The sequence below is a fragment of the Natrix helvetica genome (assembly GCF_964273705.1).
Source record: "Natrix helvetica genome assembly, chromosome: 1".
NCBI lineage: Eukaryota > Metazoa > Chordata > Lepidosauria > Squamata > Natricidae > Natrix > Natrix helvetica.
In genome coordinates, this window is record NC_138548.1 from 17,313,047 (window position 1) to 17,326,607 (window position 13,561).

The following is a 13,561-nucleotide window of genomic DNA, read 5'->3' on the forward strand; positions in this document are numbered from 1 at the left end:
CAAATTGCCCTTGTCCACCCCATTTCCCCATCAAACAAAACCACATTAAATTTCAAATCATACTTGGAGTTGCTTTGCCCAACCATAATTCACTGTGACTTAACACTCACGGGGAGCAGCAGCTTCAGTAGATGAACAAGTCCCAAACATTCAGTGAAAATACTGTAACTAATTGGGTTTGGAGCACAAGCTTCTTCTTAACGATAATTTCAAAAGTTACCCTTTTGAAACAGTCCACCCAAATCCTAGCCCTGCACCCTTACAATCACACTATGTAGGGATGTCGTATTTTGCTTTATTTAAAAAAAAAATACAAAACAGTATTAACAGGTATACAGTTGCACGTATACAAAGTCGAGAGTTTTATTACTGTACAGTGTTACAATCAGAGAAGAGTCGCAGCCCCGGGTTGGCATTGGGGTGGGGGTGGGTGGGGAATCCTGTTTTTCTTAAGTCTAAACTACTTAGGAATCATTTCAAACCTTGCCTGTGAAAGGAAGAGCAAAGGGCAGTCTCTGGTTGATGAGGAGCAAGCATCAAAATGATAGCAGAAAAGAGTGGGGGGAGAGAGAAGGAGATTAACCATCATGTTGGCGTCTAGGGAACTTCCATCCTTGGAGGTTAGGGAGCTTCTGAGCTCTCTAATAATGATGGATGAATCGGTATTAATCCTGGTACAAGCTTGTAGTGCAAAGACATTCCTTTGGTTAAATAGATCATCCACTCACCCCAAGGGTCTCCCTTTCCTTAAACCATTACTTTTAACTCTTATGCCAAGTAAACACATGCATATCTGAATCAAAGAAGATGGTGGATTCAACCACCATCTTTTAAAATACCAAAGCAAGGATTGTTAGCGGTTCTGCTTTTCCCATACATTTGTCGGATTTATGGATCTGTCACATCTATAAAACAGGTTCGTTGAAAACCAATCAGCTGTGCAGCTTCTCTCTGTGTTTACGGGAACTCTGGCAGTGTTCATCCAGATCCCAAGGCAGGACTCACAGCCTGGACCAAGGGTGTCCAACCTTGGTTACTTTTAAGACTTGTGGACTTCAACTTGTGGCTGGCTGGGGAATTCTGGGAGTTGAAGTCCACAAATCTTAAAAGCCGTCAAGGTTGGAGAAACACTGGCCCGGCTCTAATAGGAACATGAATTTCCTGGCATTTTAAAAATGCTCCCGCTGGGCTTCAGAGTGCGATATACTCTGCAGGGAAAACCTTGCCGACTTTTCCCAAGGAAAAGTTCTGACAGGTTTGTACACCTCTCGCTTTCCAAAACTGCCTGGGGCTTAAAATGCACCCGTGCTGTCAAAAGAGAAATGTATACTTTCCTGCCTTCCATCAAGGCAGGATCCATACACCACCAATCAACGGGTTGGGTCCTGGCTGCTGTGAGGAACCTCATTTTCACTGACTTGTCGCGTCAGAAAAGATTAGACTGAGGTAAAAATTGACAGCTGAGGCCCAACAGAGCCTTTGCGCAGACGTGCCTGAGACCCACAGCCCTTCTAGAGGCCGGTAGATAGGTCACTGTTGAGAATTGGCTACTCGCACAGCACCCAATAGCCCTAACTAGGCCACCAACATAGGTACCCAACGTACACGGTACACTACAGAGGTATGAGCCAAATCCCTCCCAAGGGATGTCTTTCACAACCTCCATCAATGGGCTTTGGACTCTTGGAGCAAGGTTAGTAAAGAATGCTTCTTAGATGCCAGTTGGGTGGGAAGAGAAGGACTTTGACAAAACAAAGGAACCGTGTTACTAGCCGTTGTTTAATGGAACTGTCCATTGCTGGCACTCTTCCTTCACAACCAGTTGCCTAATGTGGAAAAAGCTGTTTACAAAGCTGGACAGCAATCCCGGCAAATGACCACTATCTTTTTTTGGGGGGGGGGACAACTGGTGGGAGGGGGGCTGCTTCCAATGCTGAGAGGCACAGAAAAGCCTGCCCTGTATTAGCAGGGTCCTCTCACATCCCCGTTGCTTGTGAGAAAACAGGCGAGGCAGGCGGGAGAGCTCTCCGCAGGACAACATAATTTATTCCACATATTTATATTTTAACAACTCGGTGGCCAGAGCGAGAAACTTTGTACACAATTGCTCAACTGGCAACTACAAAAAGCCATTGAGATGAAGAGAGAGAGAAAAAAAGCCCCCCAGAAGGTCCTACTATAAAATATTCAAGTTTAACCAGAGGGAGAATTTGGGAGAAAGTTATGAATTCTTCCCCCCCCCCCCGTCACCTCTCCCTCCTAATTTGAGTAACAGCCCTTTGAAAATGTGATCAATGCCAAACACCATCCTGCCTCTTTCTCCTCATTTGCAGAAAACAGAACTGAACAGCTTTCAAGCCAGAAAGGCTAAAATCTTACCCCAGGCCAAAGGCAGAAGCAGCTAGTTCGAATAACTCCTGAGCAGGGAGGGATAGAGGGTCAGAGGGAAGCTTTGCCCCCCTCAGTAGTTTCAATGAAATGCCACCAGCAGCCCAGACCAAGCCCTCTGAACCGTCTCCTGCAGTTGGGTAGCAGCTTTTCACTTGGGAGAGTCTCTGTCTCTTACAGTCGAGACCTGAGCAGGAAAGGGCTGCTGGAGCCAGGGCCCCAGGCTCGAAATCCCTGACTTTCTATATATATAGCTTTATTTCTCTGCCAATGATCTCCCCTAGAATGCAGACCTTCTCCCTTTTCCTGTGTTTCAGTACACCGTCTCTGAGCCAGGTTCCTTCCACCTGGGCAACTCTGCTCCTAGCTCCCCTCCCTCGACTGAAGCCAGCATGGTGTCATCATCTCTTCGCCTTCCTTTCTTGACAGACCAGGGTCCGTGACCGCCTTCTCTGCCATTCCTGTATAGCCCAAGACCAATCGCAAGACCCCAAAATTAAATTAAAAAAACGTAAATTAAAGCTAGCTTTTTTAAAGTCCATAAACAGGAAGAGGGAATAGTGGAACTCAGTGCCTCTTGGAATGGCTCCCATCTTCTTCTACGATGAGACGATTCCCAAATCTTTCCCCACCATGGGGGTGGCTGACCTTCCTTTGGGTCACAATGCGTTTTGCCTCGACTACAATGCCTGGCATGAGACACGGCCCGTCCTTTTGCCAGCGGAAGGAGCTACTTGCTCCCAGTTCCTCGGGACACCTGTGGACCGAGAGGGGGAAAGTCTGGGAAGGGTCTGCTGTTGGCTACAGGTGTGTCTCTGCAGGCTTCATTATTGCCCTGTGACAAAAATGCAAAGGAGAACAGCAGCAGCAGCAGCAGCGGAGGCGGATCATCGCTTCACTTTAGCATCTTCTTTGATCTTCCAGATCATCAGCTCCATGCAGGCCCGGGCATCCTCACTGGAGTCATGACCGTCCACTGTGAGCAACCAGAAAAATAAGAAGCCATTCGTTTACTTGTTTCGTGGCTTTATAGGTCTACCTAACTTAGAACAGTGGCACTCCGGGTAGGGTACAGCAGAAAACCCCCAAAATAAACATGTAACATTAAAAAGCATACCTGATATATAAAATGGCACCAAACACAATAGTAAAAGGAGCAAAGGAGAACTCCATTCAACCAGACTCAAATACCTGGGAGGCGGGGGGGACATATTTTAACAGCTTTTCTGAAAGGGCGGGGTCTTTGGGTCTCTGCCATATGGGAGGGAGGGGGAATTAGCTGTTACACTGGGGTGCCCAGCTGCCTCCCAAGTTAAGAAGGCTAACATATTAGGTAGACTTTAAAAATCTGCTAATTGTTTTCCAAATGCAGCAAATTGCAGCAACGGTTGTGAATCACTGACGTTGTTAACTGAACAACACAGTAGGTAAGAGAACTCAGTGATCGTTAAGCGAATCCATTGTCCACAATGGGCATTTTTTGCTGGAAACTGGAAACAAACACTGGTTTCCAGCAAAAAATACTGTAAGTTGGAGCCAGGTGATCGCAGGACACTGCAAACGACCATCAATGGCAATAGCACGTAGACTTATATACCACTTCACAGTGCTGTCAACCCTGAAGCTGGCCTGATTGAGGCCATTTTGAGGCTTCAGTGTGGCCACACTGGAGCTGAGGGATAGGGAGGGGGGAATAGAGACAACTGGGGTTTTGTAGCCAAAACAAAATACTTTCTCCTGGGAACCAAGGACATTCCCCCAGGTACAGGAGAGAGGAGGAATGAAGTTACCAGGCAACCGGACTGCAACGATGGACCATGTGACTGATTGTTTGGGGACGGGAGAAAACATTTACTTTTAATTAGGTGAAAACCACGGGAACATTCAGTGTTGGTTTTCACTAGCCTGTGCCAATATGATATATCCAATAAATGTATTCTTTGAGGAATTAGCCTGCCTCGGAGTTTTGTTTGCTATGGGAATATTACAGCGATGGCGAACCTTTTTGTTGTTGGGTGCCAAAAATGCGAGGGCGTGCACCCATAATGCAAAGCACGCCCCCACATGCGCATGCACGCACAACCCCCCCCCCCACGATCCCTCCCCCATGTGCACTGCACTGCTCGCCTCCAATCTGAGCTTGCTATTGCCTCCGGGGGGCACACTGCCCACGCTCCAGGAAAGCCTCTGGAGCCTGGGGAGGGCGAAAGTGGCCTTCCCTGGCCCTCTGGAAAGCTGAAACTCAGTTGGCTGGCGCACGCATGCGTGTTGGAATTGACAGCTGACAGCTCACATGCTGGGAGATATGGCTCCACCTGTGGCACGCATGCCATAGGTTCCCCATCACAGGTATATTACTTGGAACCCTTGACAAGTGCTTTATAACCTTCTCTAAGTGGTTTACACAGTCAGCATATGGCAGCTAACAATCTGGGTCCTCATTTTGGCCCCCCAATCTTACCACTATCCTGGATGATGCGCTTGAGGTAATCCGCCATCAGAGTACGCAGGGCCCGCTTGTAAGGCAAACCCAGGCGGTGAGGGAAGACGACAGCTGTGTCCACCACCATAGAGTGGATAAGCTAGGAAGGGAAGGAAGAACATCATCTATTGGATTCGTCTTTATATTCTTTCTTTCCTTTTGGACTTTTGATGAAGACTGCTTAAGTACCAGAATATATGTTTCAAAGAAGTGCATCTTAGAAGATTGGCCAGAGAAGGCAATGGGTTTGAAGGGGGATTTGCCCATAAACTAGCCACGACCATCATTTCAGGGAAGGGTGTAACATAAAACATGCATGTGTTTCCGTGCAAAATAGTTTGACTCCCTCTTCTTTGTGGCTCAGGGGTTGCCACAAAGAAGAGGGAGTCAAGCTATTCTCCAAGGCACCTGAGGGCAGGAGAAGAAGCAATGGGTGGAAACTAATCAAGGAGAGAAGCAACTTAGAACTGAGGAGAAACTTCCTGACAGTTAGAACAATTAATCAGTGGAACAGAAATTGCCTCCAGAAGTTGTGAATGCCCCAACACTGGAAGTCTTTAAGAAGATGTTGGATAGCCATTTGTTTGAAACGGTATAGGGTTTCCTGCCTAGGCAGGGGGTTGGACTAAAAGACCTCCAAGGTCCCTTCCAACTCTACTATTGTATTGTATTGTATTTACCTTTAGTGCAAACAAGTCACTTTCTAAACTGTGGCCTATCAGGATAGTGTCTGTGCTGAACATGCTCAAGAGAACCGCCTGGACATCCCGAAGAGTTATTGATGCGTTTTCCAGATCTGCCTCCGTCACACCCGAAAACCTGCCAAAGAAAGTTTGGTATCATCAGGTGGTTTTTTTTTTTAATTCTGCTGCTTTTCAGACATATAGTTACCACCCCTCACAGGTGCAACTGTAGGCTAACTCCTGCTCAGAGAACCTCCTCCCTTTTCTTTCACAAAATCTCTTGAGGGAAATGGATCCTGGTTTCTTTTTGACAGCACTCTGGGGATGATGGCTAAAAGCAGAAGCCATGCTTCCCCACCATTTTGTTCTGGGAAATAGATAAAAGCTGTCACACGGGCATGGATGTAGAAACAACACAAGGTCAACTTCCCCCTGAAATCCAGCACTACACGACCCGCATGTTCCACAGGGCCCTCTGGCATCTCCTCAATGTGGTATGTTTGCAAATATCACCACAAAAAGTGCTGCCTTATTGGAAAAGAACAAAGTTCAGAGCAGTAACTCGGAAAGAAACACGAAAAGCAGGTTCCTCCATAGGAAAAACACCCAGCTCTCATTTCTTGGGGCAATGTGATTTAGACAGATCAACGGTTTGTTTGGGGGTGCAAAATTTAAATTTCTGAATTTATTCTTTTTTCTGATTCACAAAGCAAGACAAGTAGAGAACAAAGCAGGCAGTGAATCTGAAATTCAAAAACAAAGATCATCTGCTGAAACTCTGAAAAGAAAGCCACATGGAGGAAGTTAGGAAGTTAGCCTAGATGGGTGAGTGGGACTGACACCTGCTGTGGGCCTAACTTCCTCCAGAGTTTCGGACTTTCAGCACGCAAGCTCCCATTGGCAGAAAAATGTAGCGGCCCACATGGTTTCGTGCAGAGCCCGGCGCGCACATGTCTCTCCTCTCCTGCAGGAGCTGCCAATTTGCTTCTGGGTGCAATTCAAGGTGCTGGTTGTCACCTTTAAAGTACTTCATGGCTTGGGACCAGATTATCTAAGGGACCATCTCCTGTGGTACATCTACCCAATCCACCAGAGGCAAGGAATGTTGCAGGTCCCATCCCCTAGGGAGATGCCCCTGGTGAGACCCAGAAGAAGGACCTTCTCCGTGGTGGCTCCCTCTCTCTGGAACATCATTTCCCCAGAGATTAGAATGGCCCCTTCTATAATACTCTTCCGGAAGGCACTGAAAACCCAGTTCTGCCAGCGGGCCTGGGGAACCCAGAGCGGGATGGAGCCCATTAAATGGCGTGTGTGATGTGTTGTCACCGGGGTGGCGGGTTATTATATTATTTTATTATGTGTTATTCTCTTTTATTAGTTTTATTGTTTTACATATGAGCTTTTATATTCCTGTAAGCCGCCTTGAGCCGCTATGTACAAATAAGCGGCAATATAAGTTTCCTAAAATAAATAAATACCATAAGTAAAATAAACTCTAAAGATTCAGATGCTTAGCTGGTATTTCGGCTACTCAACTGCTGTCACCAGACACAGACGTTTGTTTATGATACTCGTTCCCTTTCACCCTTTGTGGGACCTCACCGAGTGTTGTAATCCACAACTTTGGAGTCTGGCTTGACAAAGGTATCGTAGACCACTCTCAGGTCTGAGTTGATCACAGTGATGCGCGTCAGCTCTAAACCTTGCTTAGTGTAACACTGCAGAAGACGAGATACGAGAGACACAAAAGAAAGCATGTTTTAGGAAGGGCTCCCACCAGCTGTTGGACAATAGCAGCCATTCACTCATCAGACCCTGGCCAATTTTGCAATCAAATAGAAAGATGTGAAAAAGAATCAGGGGAAAAAAGGATTTAGAAATGTTTCTAGTAATTTAGGAATGCCTTGTTTTAACCACATTTCTATTCTGCCTTCTTTCTGAGGAGTTCAGGAATTGTAATTGGTACCTTCCACTCTATATTTTATCTCTACAGTACCTTTCTGAGCTAGGGTTAAGTCTATTATCAATGATCCCTCTGCTCTCCACCTGTTCTCCAGACGTATGGATTCTGCAACTCCCAAAATTCCAACCAGCAGAGCTAGATTGGTGGGAATATTAAGGGATATAGCGTCAACAAACCAGCTTGGGGAAGGGACGTAACAGGTATATGTATGCCTTAGCCCTTTCTCAATGATGCTCAAACTAGAATTTTTAAAAAGTTCAATTCTGCAAACACGCACCTTATGGAAAATGTGATGAAATTTTGGTTCCGGCTTCTAAATTCCTCCCTCTTCCAGAACGCACCAGCGTATTCCACGTCCCCGGAAACCTTTCCATGAACCCGAGGCAGGCAACATTTTATGGATTCTGAGCACAATCGGTTTTCCTAACTGTATTCTTGTGGGACTGCCTTCTCGTCATTTTTTCAGGTGTGTGTGTCTGTATGTTTCTACTTCTACAATGCAAACGAACATGTGGGGCTTCGATTGTGCCATTGTGGTCACCATCCTGGCTTCTTTAACCATATCCTAGTTTATGTCCTTGCTGATTGCCTCCTCTTGAATCTCAACAGCCTTGTTTTACTTAGAAAACTCTTTCTATGTTACCCAAGCTCTTCATTAAGTGTGCATAACGGTATCAAAGTTGTTTCCATACAAATATACTGGACTGTCGGGGTACATTTAAAAACACACTCCTGATGAAAGATGGAATCCTTAACCTTATTCTATAGGCACAGCCAACCTACCATTTCACAATCCAAGGCGTAGATGCCAGGATGCCCATCTGCTCTTGTCAACTTTTCAAACGTCTTCACAAAACCTTCCAGACTTTCCTTCCGGCCATCATGGACATGTTGCTTAAGGTAAGAGTGGGGGAGAATTAAAGAGGTGTTACCAAAAAAACTATCCCTGGACACATTTGATCAGGAGATCTCCAATCTTGCCCTCTTTTAGTTAGCAGGCTGTTGCTCTTGCCAAATGCCAACCTGAGTAGACACAATATTGGAAGTAAAGGTCCCTTTTTTTATGGGGGCTGGAGAGAAGACTGAAAACTGACTTGCTCCATAACACAGAATCAAAAGATCAATAACAATTGCAAGAGTGAAAGAAAACACCCTCACATTATTACAGATTTTTTTAAAAAAAACTGGCAAGTTCTCAAGAACATCCAAGGAAACAACACAGAGAATAACAAAATGTATCTGGACAGTAATCTTTTCAAACAGCAAAACTGCGATGTCTCGGGGGAGAAAAGAATATCTTCTACAATTTAAGGCGCGTCAAATTTTTCAACTTTCAATTTCCAAACATTAGGGCTACTCAAAAGTTGCGACAAGCCTTGGGGATTGTAAAGGTATTTTGGTTACTTTAATATGATTTAGATGTGCTTGATAAGTGGCTGCATAAATATCATAACCTTTTAACATTTTGTTAGTTTCATTTGTATACTGGAGGAAAGGAACCTTGACGGCAGGCCTAATATTCCATCCTCTTTGCAGTGGAAAAGGCTCTCTTGAAAATGAAGATGTATCAGGACAGCTCCCAGGAGCATGAGTTTTGAGAAAAACATTTTTGCACATTCCTAGAGAGGTGTGGACTAAAATCTCTGGAGAGGAAAATGATCGAATCCCCTTTAGTTTTCCTCAGACCTCAATTTCTATCTCCCTCTAAAGCAGTGGTTCTCAAATAGTGGGGCGCGCCCCCCAGGGGGGGTGCGAGGCTCCCTAAAGGGGGGCTCGTTTGACCCCGGTGGCGCTCCGGTGCGTCTCCTCTGCCCATTTTTGTTCCGCCCTGGCGGCAGGGATTGCCCGTCAGGATCGCTGAGCCCGCCTGCGTCTCTCTTCCCTCAGCCGCTGGAGCCGTACGGGAACCGGATCTAGTGCCGGCTAAATGGGTGGGGAGTAAGGCGGGGCCCCGGCGGAGAGAAGCGAAACCCGGGCTTCAAGGATGCGTCTCTGTCTGGAGAGTTTCCAAGGCTCCGTGGTAAGGAAAGGCAAGAGTTTCCAAAGCTTAGAGCGCTCCGGTGTTTTATCCCGTTCTCCTTCCCTTTGAGCCCCGCTGCAGAGAAGCTCGTTGAGGGAGCCAATCGGCGAGCATTTGGTTGGCATAAAAGTCAAAAGCCTCTGCGGCTCCCTCCCTCCCTAAGTCGGCAGTCATCTTAAGGACCACTTGGACAGTCTTCGCATCTGGGATGCGTGGGTCTTTCCCACTGAGACGAGCAGGTGTTGTTTCTAGAAATCACTGCGTGCAGGATATATATGTGTGTGTTTGTGGGTGTATACATGCACATACAAGTGTCATTTCTTCAGTGTTATCACAGAAGTGAGTACACCCCTTAACATTTTGTAAATATTTAAGTATACTTAAATATTTACAAAATGTTAAGGGGTGTACTCACTTCTGTGATACTCTCTATATAAATATATGTATGTATATGTTCTAGCTGTGCTCCTTTAAATCTTTTCTGCTACAGTTAATAAAGCTATTCTTTGTTGTAAATTGATCCACATTTCTTTCTTTTTTTATTCTCTTATATGTTAATAAGGATACAGTGTTATGCAGAGGTGTACTTATAGCAATTTTATAGACAAATGATACTATTTACAGTCGCGCGGGGCGCGCGAAATGTTTTCTTCTTCCTAGGGGGGGCATGACAGAAAATAATTGAGAAGCACTGCTCTAAAGGCACTGAGCCACAGTCTTTCTCATAGATGGTTCAGAAGCCCACATCCTCAGGGAATGCAGCAGACTTGGGCCTGAACGGAATTACTTCCTTCTCCCACCACCAGTTTCTCTTACTTCTCTGTCCTGTTGATGTCATCATACTCTGACCAGGGTTACTATGTAATTACAATATACTCTGAATTATAGCTTTGGGATGGGGGTGGAAGAACATCTGCTAACAGCACGACCCAGCTGAAAAAAGGTATACATGGTCCTAGGCTGCATGAACCAAAGGCTGGTATTCAGATCAAGATAAGCCTTTGTTTAGATCACACTTAGATCAGGGTCCCACGTAACACCCCTGTCAGGCCTGGAAGCCATCTTTTGCATGGGGCCTTCAGACCTGCCGCATTCAATGCTGTGGGAAAATGGGAGGGGGGATTCTATGGAGTATAGGAGATATATAGTCAAAATAACTTTCCTTTCTCAGAGAGTCAAGGTCACCTTGCCCTGCACCTAGAGGAGTGTGACTGGGAGGAATCTCCACTTGGGACAGTGCTTGATTGGACCAAACAAAAATACAATAGCAGAGTTGGAAGGGACCTTGGAGGTCTTCTAGTCCAACCCCCTGCCTAGGCAGGAAACCCTATACCGTTCCAGACAAATGGCTATCCAACATCTTCTTAAAGACTTCCAGTGTTGGGGCATTCACAACTTCTGGAGGAAAGCTGTTCCACTGATTAATTGTTCTGTCAGGAAGTTTCTCCTCAGTTCTAAGTTGCTTCTCTGTCATGTGATGGACATGTGGGTGCTGGGCAGGGACCTGAACTTTCGTTTGAGTGGGGAAAACCTGGAAACTTTCAGATTCCGGTTTTCCCAGATGTGCCAATGTGACATCTCTAATAAAATGGGACTTTGAGGAACCTCAAGCCTCGGAGTTGGTATTTTAAGAAGGGCTTTGTTAAACTGGAATATGTTCAGCGGAGAGGAACGGAGATGATAGCAGCCCTGGAAGAAAAAAAACTTGTGAGGTGGTGGTATTGGGTATGCCTTATCTAGATTAGGAAAAAAAAAACCCGGCCCAGACTGATAGCTGCCTTCAAAAATCCCGAGGGCTGTTGTGTATAAGATAGGATAAAACTGAGACAAAGGGGGGGACGGGGACACACAAGAAAGAATGGATTTAAAATAACTGGAAAGTTGATTTGGGCAGCTTTCACTGGAGGTGCCTGAACAGAGGCCATCTGTTGGAGATACTACAATAGTAGACTCTTGCACTGAGCACATGGTTGGATTAGATGACCCCAAAGATCCCTCCCAGATCTTACATTCTGTCATTCTTTGATCTCTCCCCTTCTACTTGGGGAAAGCGTTAACTTGATGGAGACTGCAGCATTTGTCCTCAATAGCCAGGGCTATTGAGGGCTAATCTGAGCTTCCATCTCAAGCTTTTATAGACAATTCATGGGCGATCAGTCTGCTGAAGAGTAACAAGTCGCAATGACTAATTGGGTGAAATTAATACTCAGAAGTATTAATTAGAAGTAGAAGAACAGGAAGCATTTTTGATATAATGGGCCATGTGCTTCATGGCATAGAGCAGTGGCTCTCAACCTGTGGGTCGGGACCCTTTTGGGGATCGAACGACCCTTTCACAGGTGTCGCCTTTGAACCATCGGAAAACACATGTATTTGGGAAAAATACGGAAAACATAAAATAATTTTATGGTTGGGGGTCACCACAACATGAGGAACGGTATTAAAGGGTCGCGGCATTATCAAGGTTGAGACCCACTGGCATAGAGCCTCGTTTTCTGATGGACTGCATATCTCCAACTGTTTCTGACAACCCAGTATGTTTGAACAGCTCCTCTCTATTAAATGCTGCCATCTTGTGGGACTGAGGAAGTGTGCCTTCTCTTCCTCTGCCTATGGAACAGCATTCCCCGAGAGATACAGATGGAACCCCCTCTCCTGGGGTTCTGGAAAGCCCTTAAAACCTGCATTTCTTCATGGGCCTGGATTTAATGTGTGTATTGATGTATTTGTGGGATCCCATTGTAGCTGTTGACATTCTGATGGTTTTAGCTTGGGCCATTTACTTGCGGGGTGTGTGTGTGTGTTACTCTTTGCTGAATTTTACAGGCCATTCAAAATCTAATGCAGGGGTATCCAACCTTGACAACTTTAAAGACTTGTAGACTTTAAACTCCCCTGCTGGCTGAGGAATTCTGCAAGAGTGAATCCACGAGTCTTGAAAATTGCCAACGTTGAACATCCCTTGGTCTAACGGATTCGACCACTATCACAAATTTAATAATAAACGTAATATTTTTGTCCTATTACTACAGAGAATGGCTAGTAGAACGGGGCATGGGGTTTTTTTCAAGCCAAAGTAAGATTGAAAAGCATCTCCAAAGCATCTTCCATGAACCAGAGATCAAAGTGGCAAAGCTGTGACTATACTCAGACAGAAGGTGGGCCACTTCACCTTGTACTTCAATGGTTTGACCTAACATGGGTACCTACTTTTGCAACTTGGCATCCGAGTGAACCTACGGCTCCCGAACAACAGCTATAATGTGTTTCCCAGCCACCTGGCACTGCAAAAAAGAATAGAAAAGAGAGAGAACTGCTAAATGGGAAATCCTCACTGCGCACATAACCACCAATCAAAGATTAAGCAAAAACTAGTCTGATCGACATAATCTTTATTTTAAATACTAACACAATTCTTTTCTATCAAACTACTTGGGGAGGGTTATGTTTAAAATCATTACTTCTAATGAAGATGCAGGCTAGGAAAATGATGCTAAGGGAAAAAGAAAGCAAACAGCAGTATGAACAACTACACAATGAAGACGGAAAGCTAGAGTAGACTTACGTCTGAAATATCATTTAAATATGTCTCTAAAGGATTACAGACTAGTTCTTGGAGGAGTGGGGTTTGATGGCAATTGGTCACAGCTAGGGTCATAGCTAAGCTAAGCTGAGCTTGTTGATCATAAGGTCGGCAGTTCGAATCCCCAGCACCGCATAACCAAGTGAGCTCCCTTTACTTGTCTCAGCTTCTGCCAGCTCAGCAGTTTGAAAGCATGTAAAATGCAAGTAAAAAAATAGGAACCACCTTTGGTGGGAAGGTAGCAGCGTCCCGTGCACCTTTGGCGTTTAGTCATGCCAGCCACATGACCACAGAGACGTCTTCGAACAGCGCTGGCTCTTTGGCTTTGAAACGGAGATGAGCACCGCCCCCTAGAGTTGAGGACGACTAGCACACCTTTACCTTTAAGGTGATTCTGATGAAATGGATCCCATTTTGCCTCCACCACGAACATAATTGGGTT

The 13,561-nt window shown here is 45.4% G+C and overlaps 1 protein-coding gene across 2 annotated transcripts in view; it reads right to left on the reverse strand.

The window, feature by feature from the left end:
* Positions 1-349: 349 nt before the first annotated feature.
* The window catches only part of REXO1 (RNA exonuclease 1 homolog), a 48,992-nt gene continuing 35,780 nt past the window's right edge, over positions 350-13,561 (reverse strand). For both annotated transcript variants that reach the window (XM_081958144.1, XM_081958145.1), the window contains exons 11-16: positions 12,747-12,820; positions 8,300-8,410; positions 7,156-7,271; positions 5,551-5,689; positions 4,850-4,970; positions 350-3,364 (exon numbers count right to left, since the gene is read on the reverse strand). In XM_081958144.1, the coding sequence (XP_081814270.1) occupies positions 3,276-3,364; positions 4,850-4,970; positions 5,551-5,689; positions 7,156-7,271; positions 8,300-8,410; positions 12,747-12,820 (650 nt within the window). In that variant the 3' untranslated portion in view covers positions 350-3,275. The remainder of the gene's footprint in view (positions 3,365-4,849; positions 4,971-5,550; positions 5,690-7,155; positions 7,272-8,299; positions 8,411-12,746; positions 12,821-13,561) is intronic.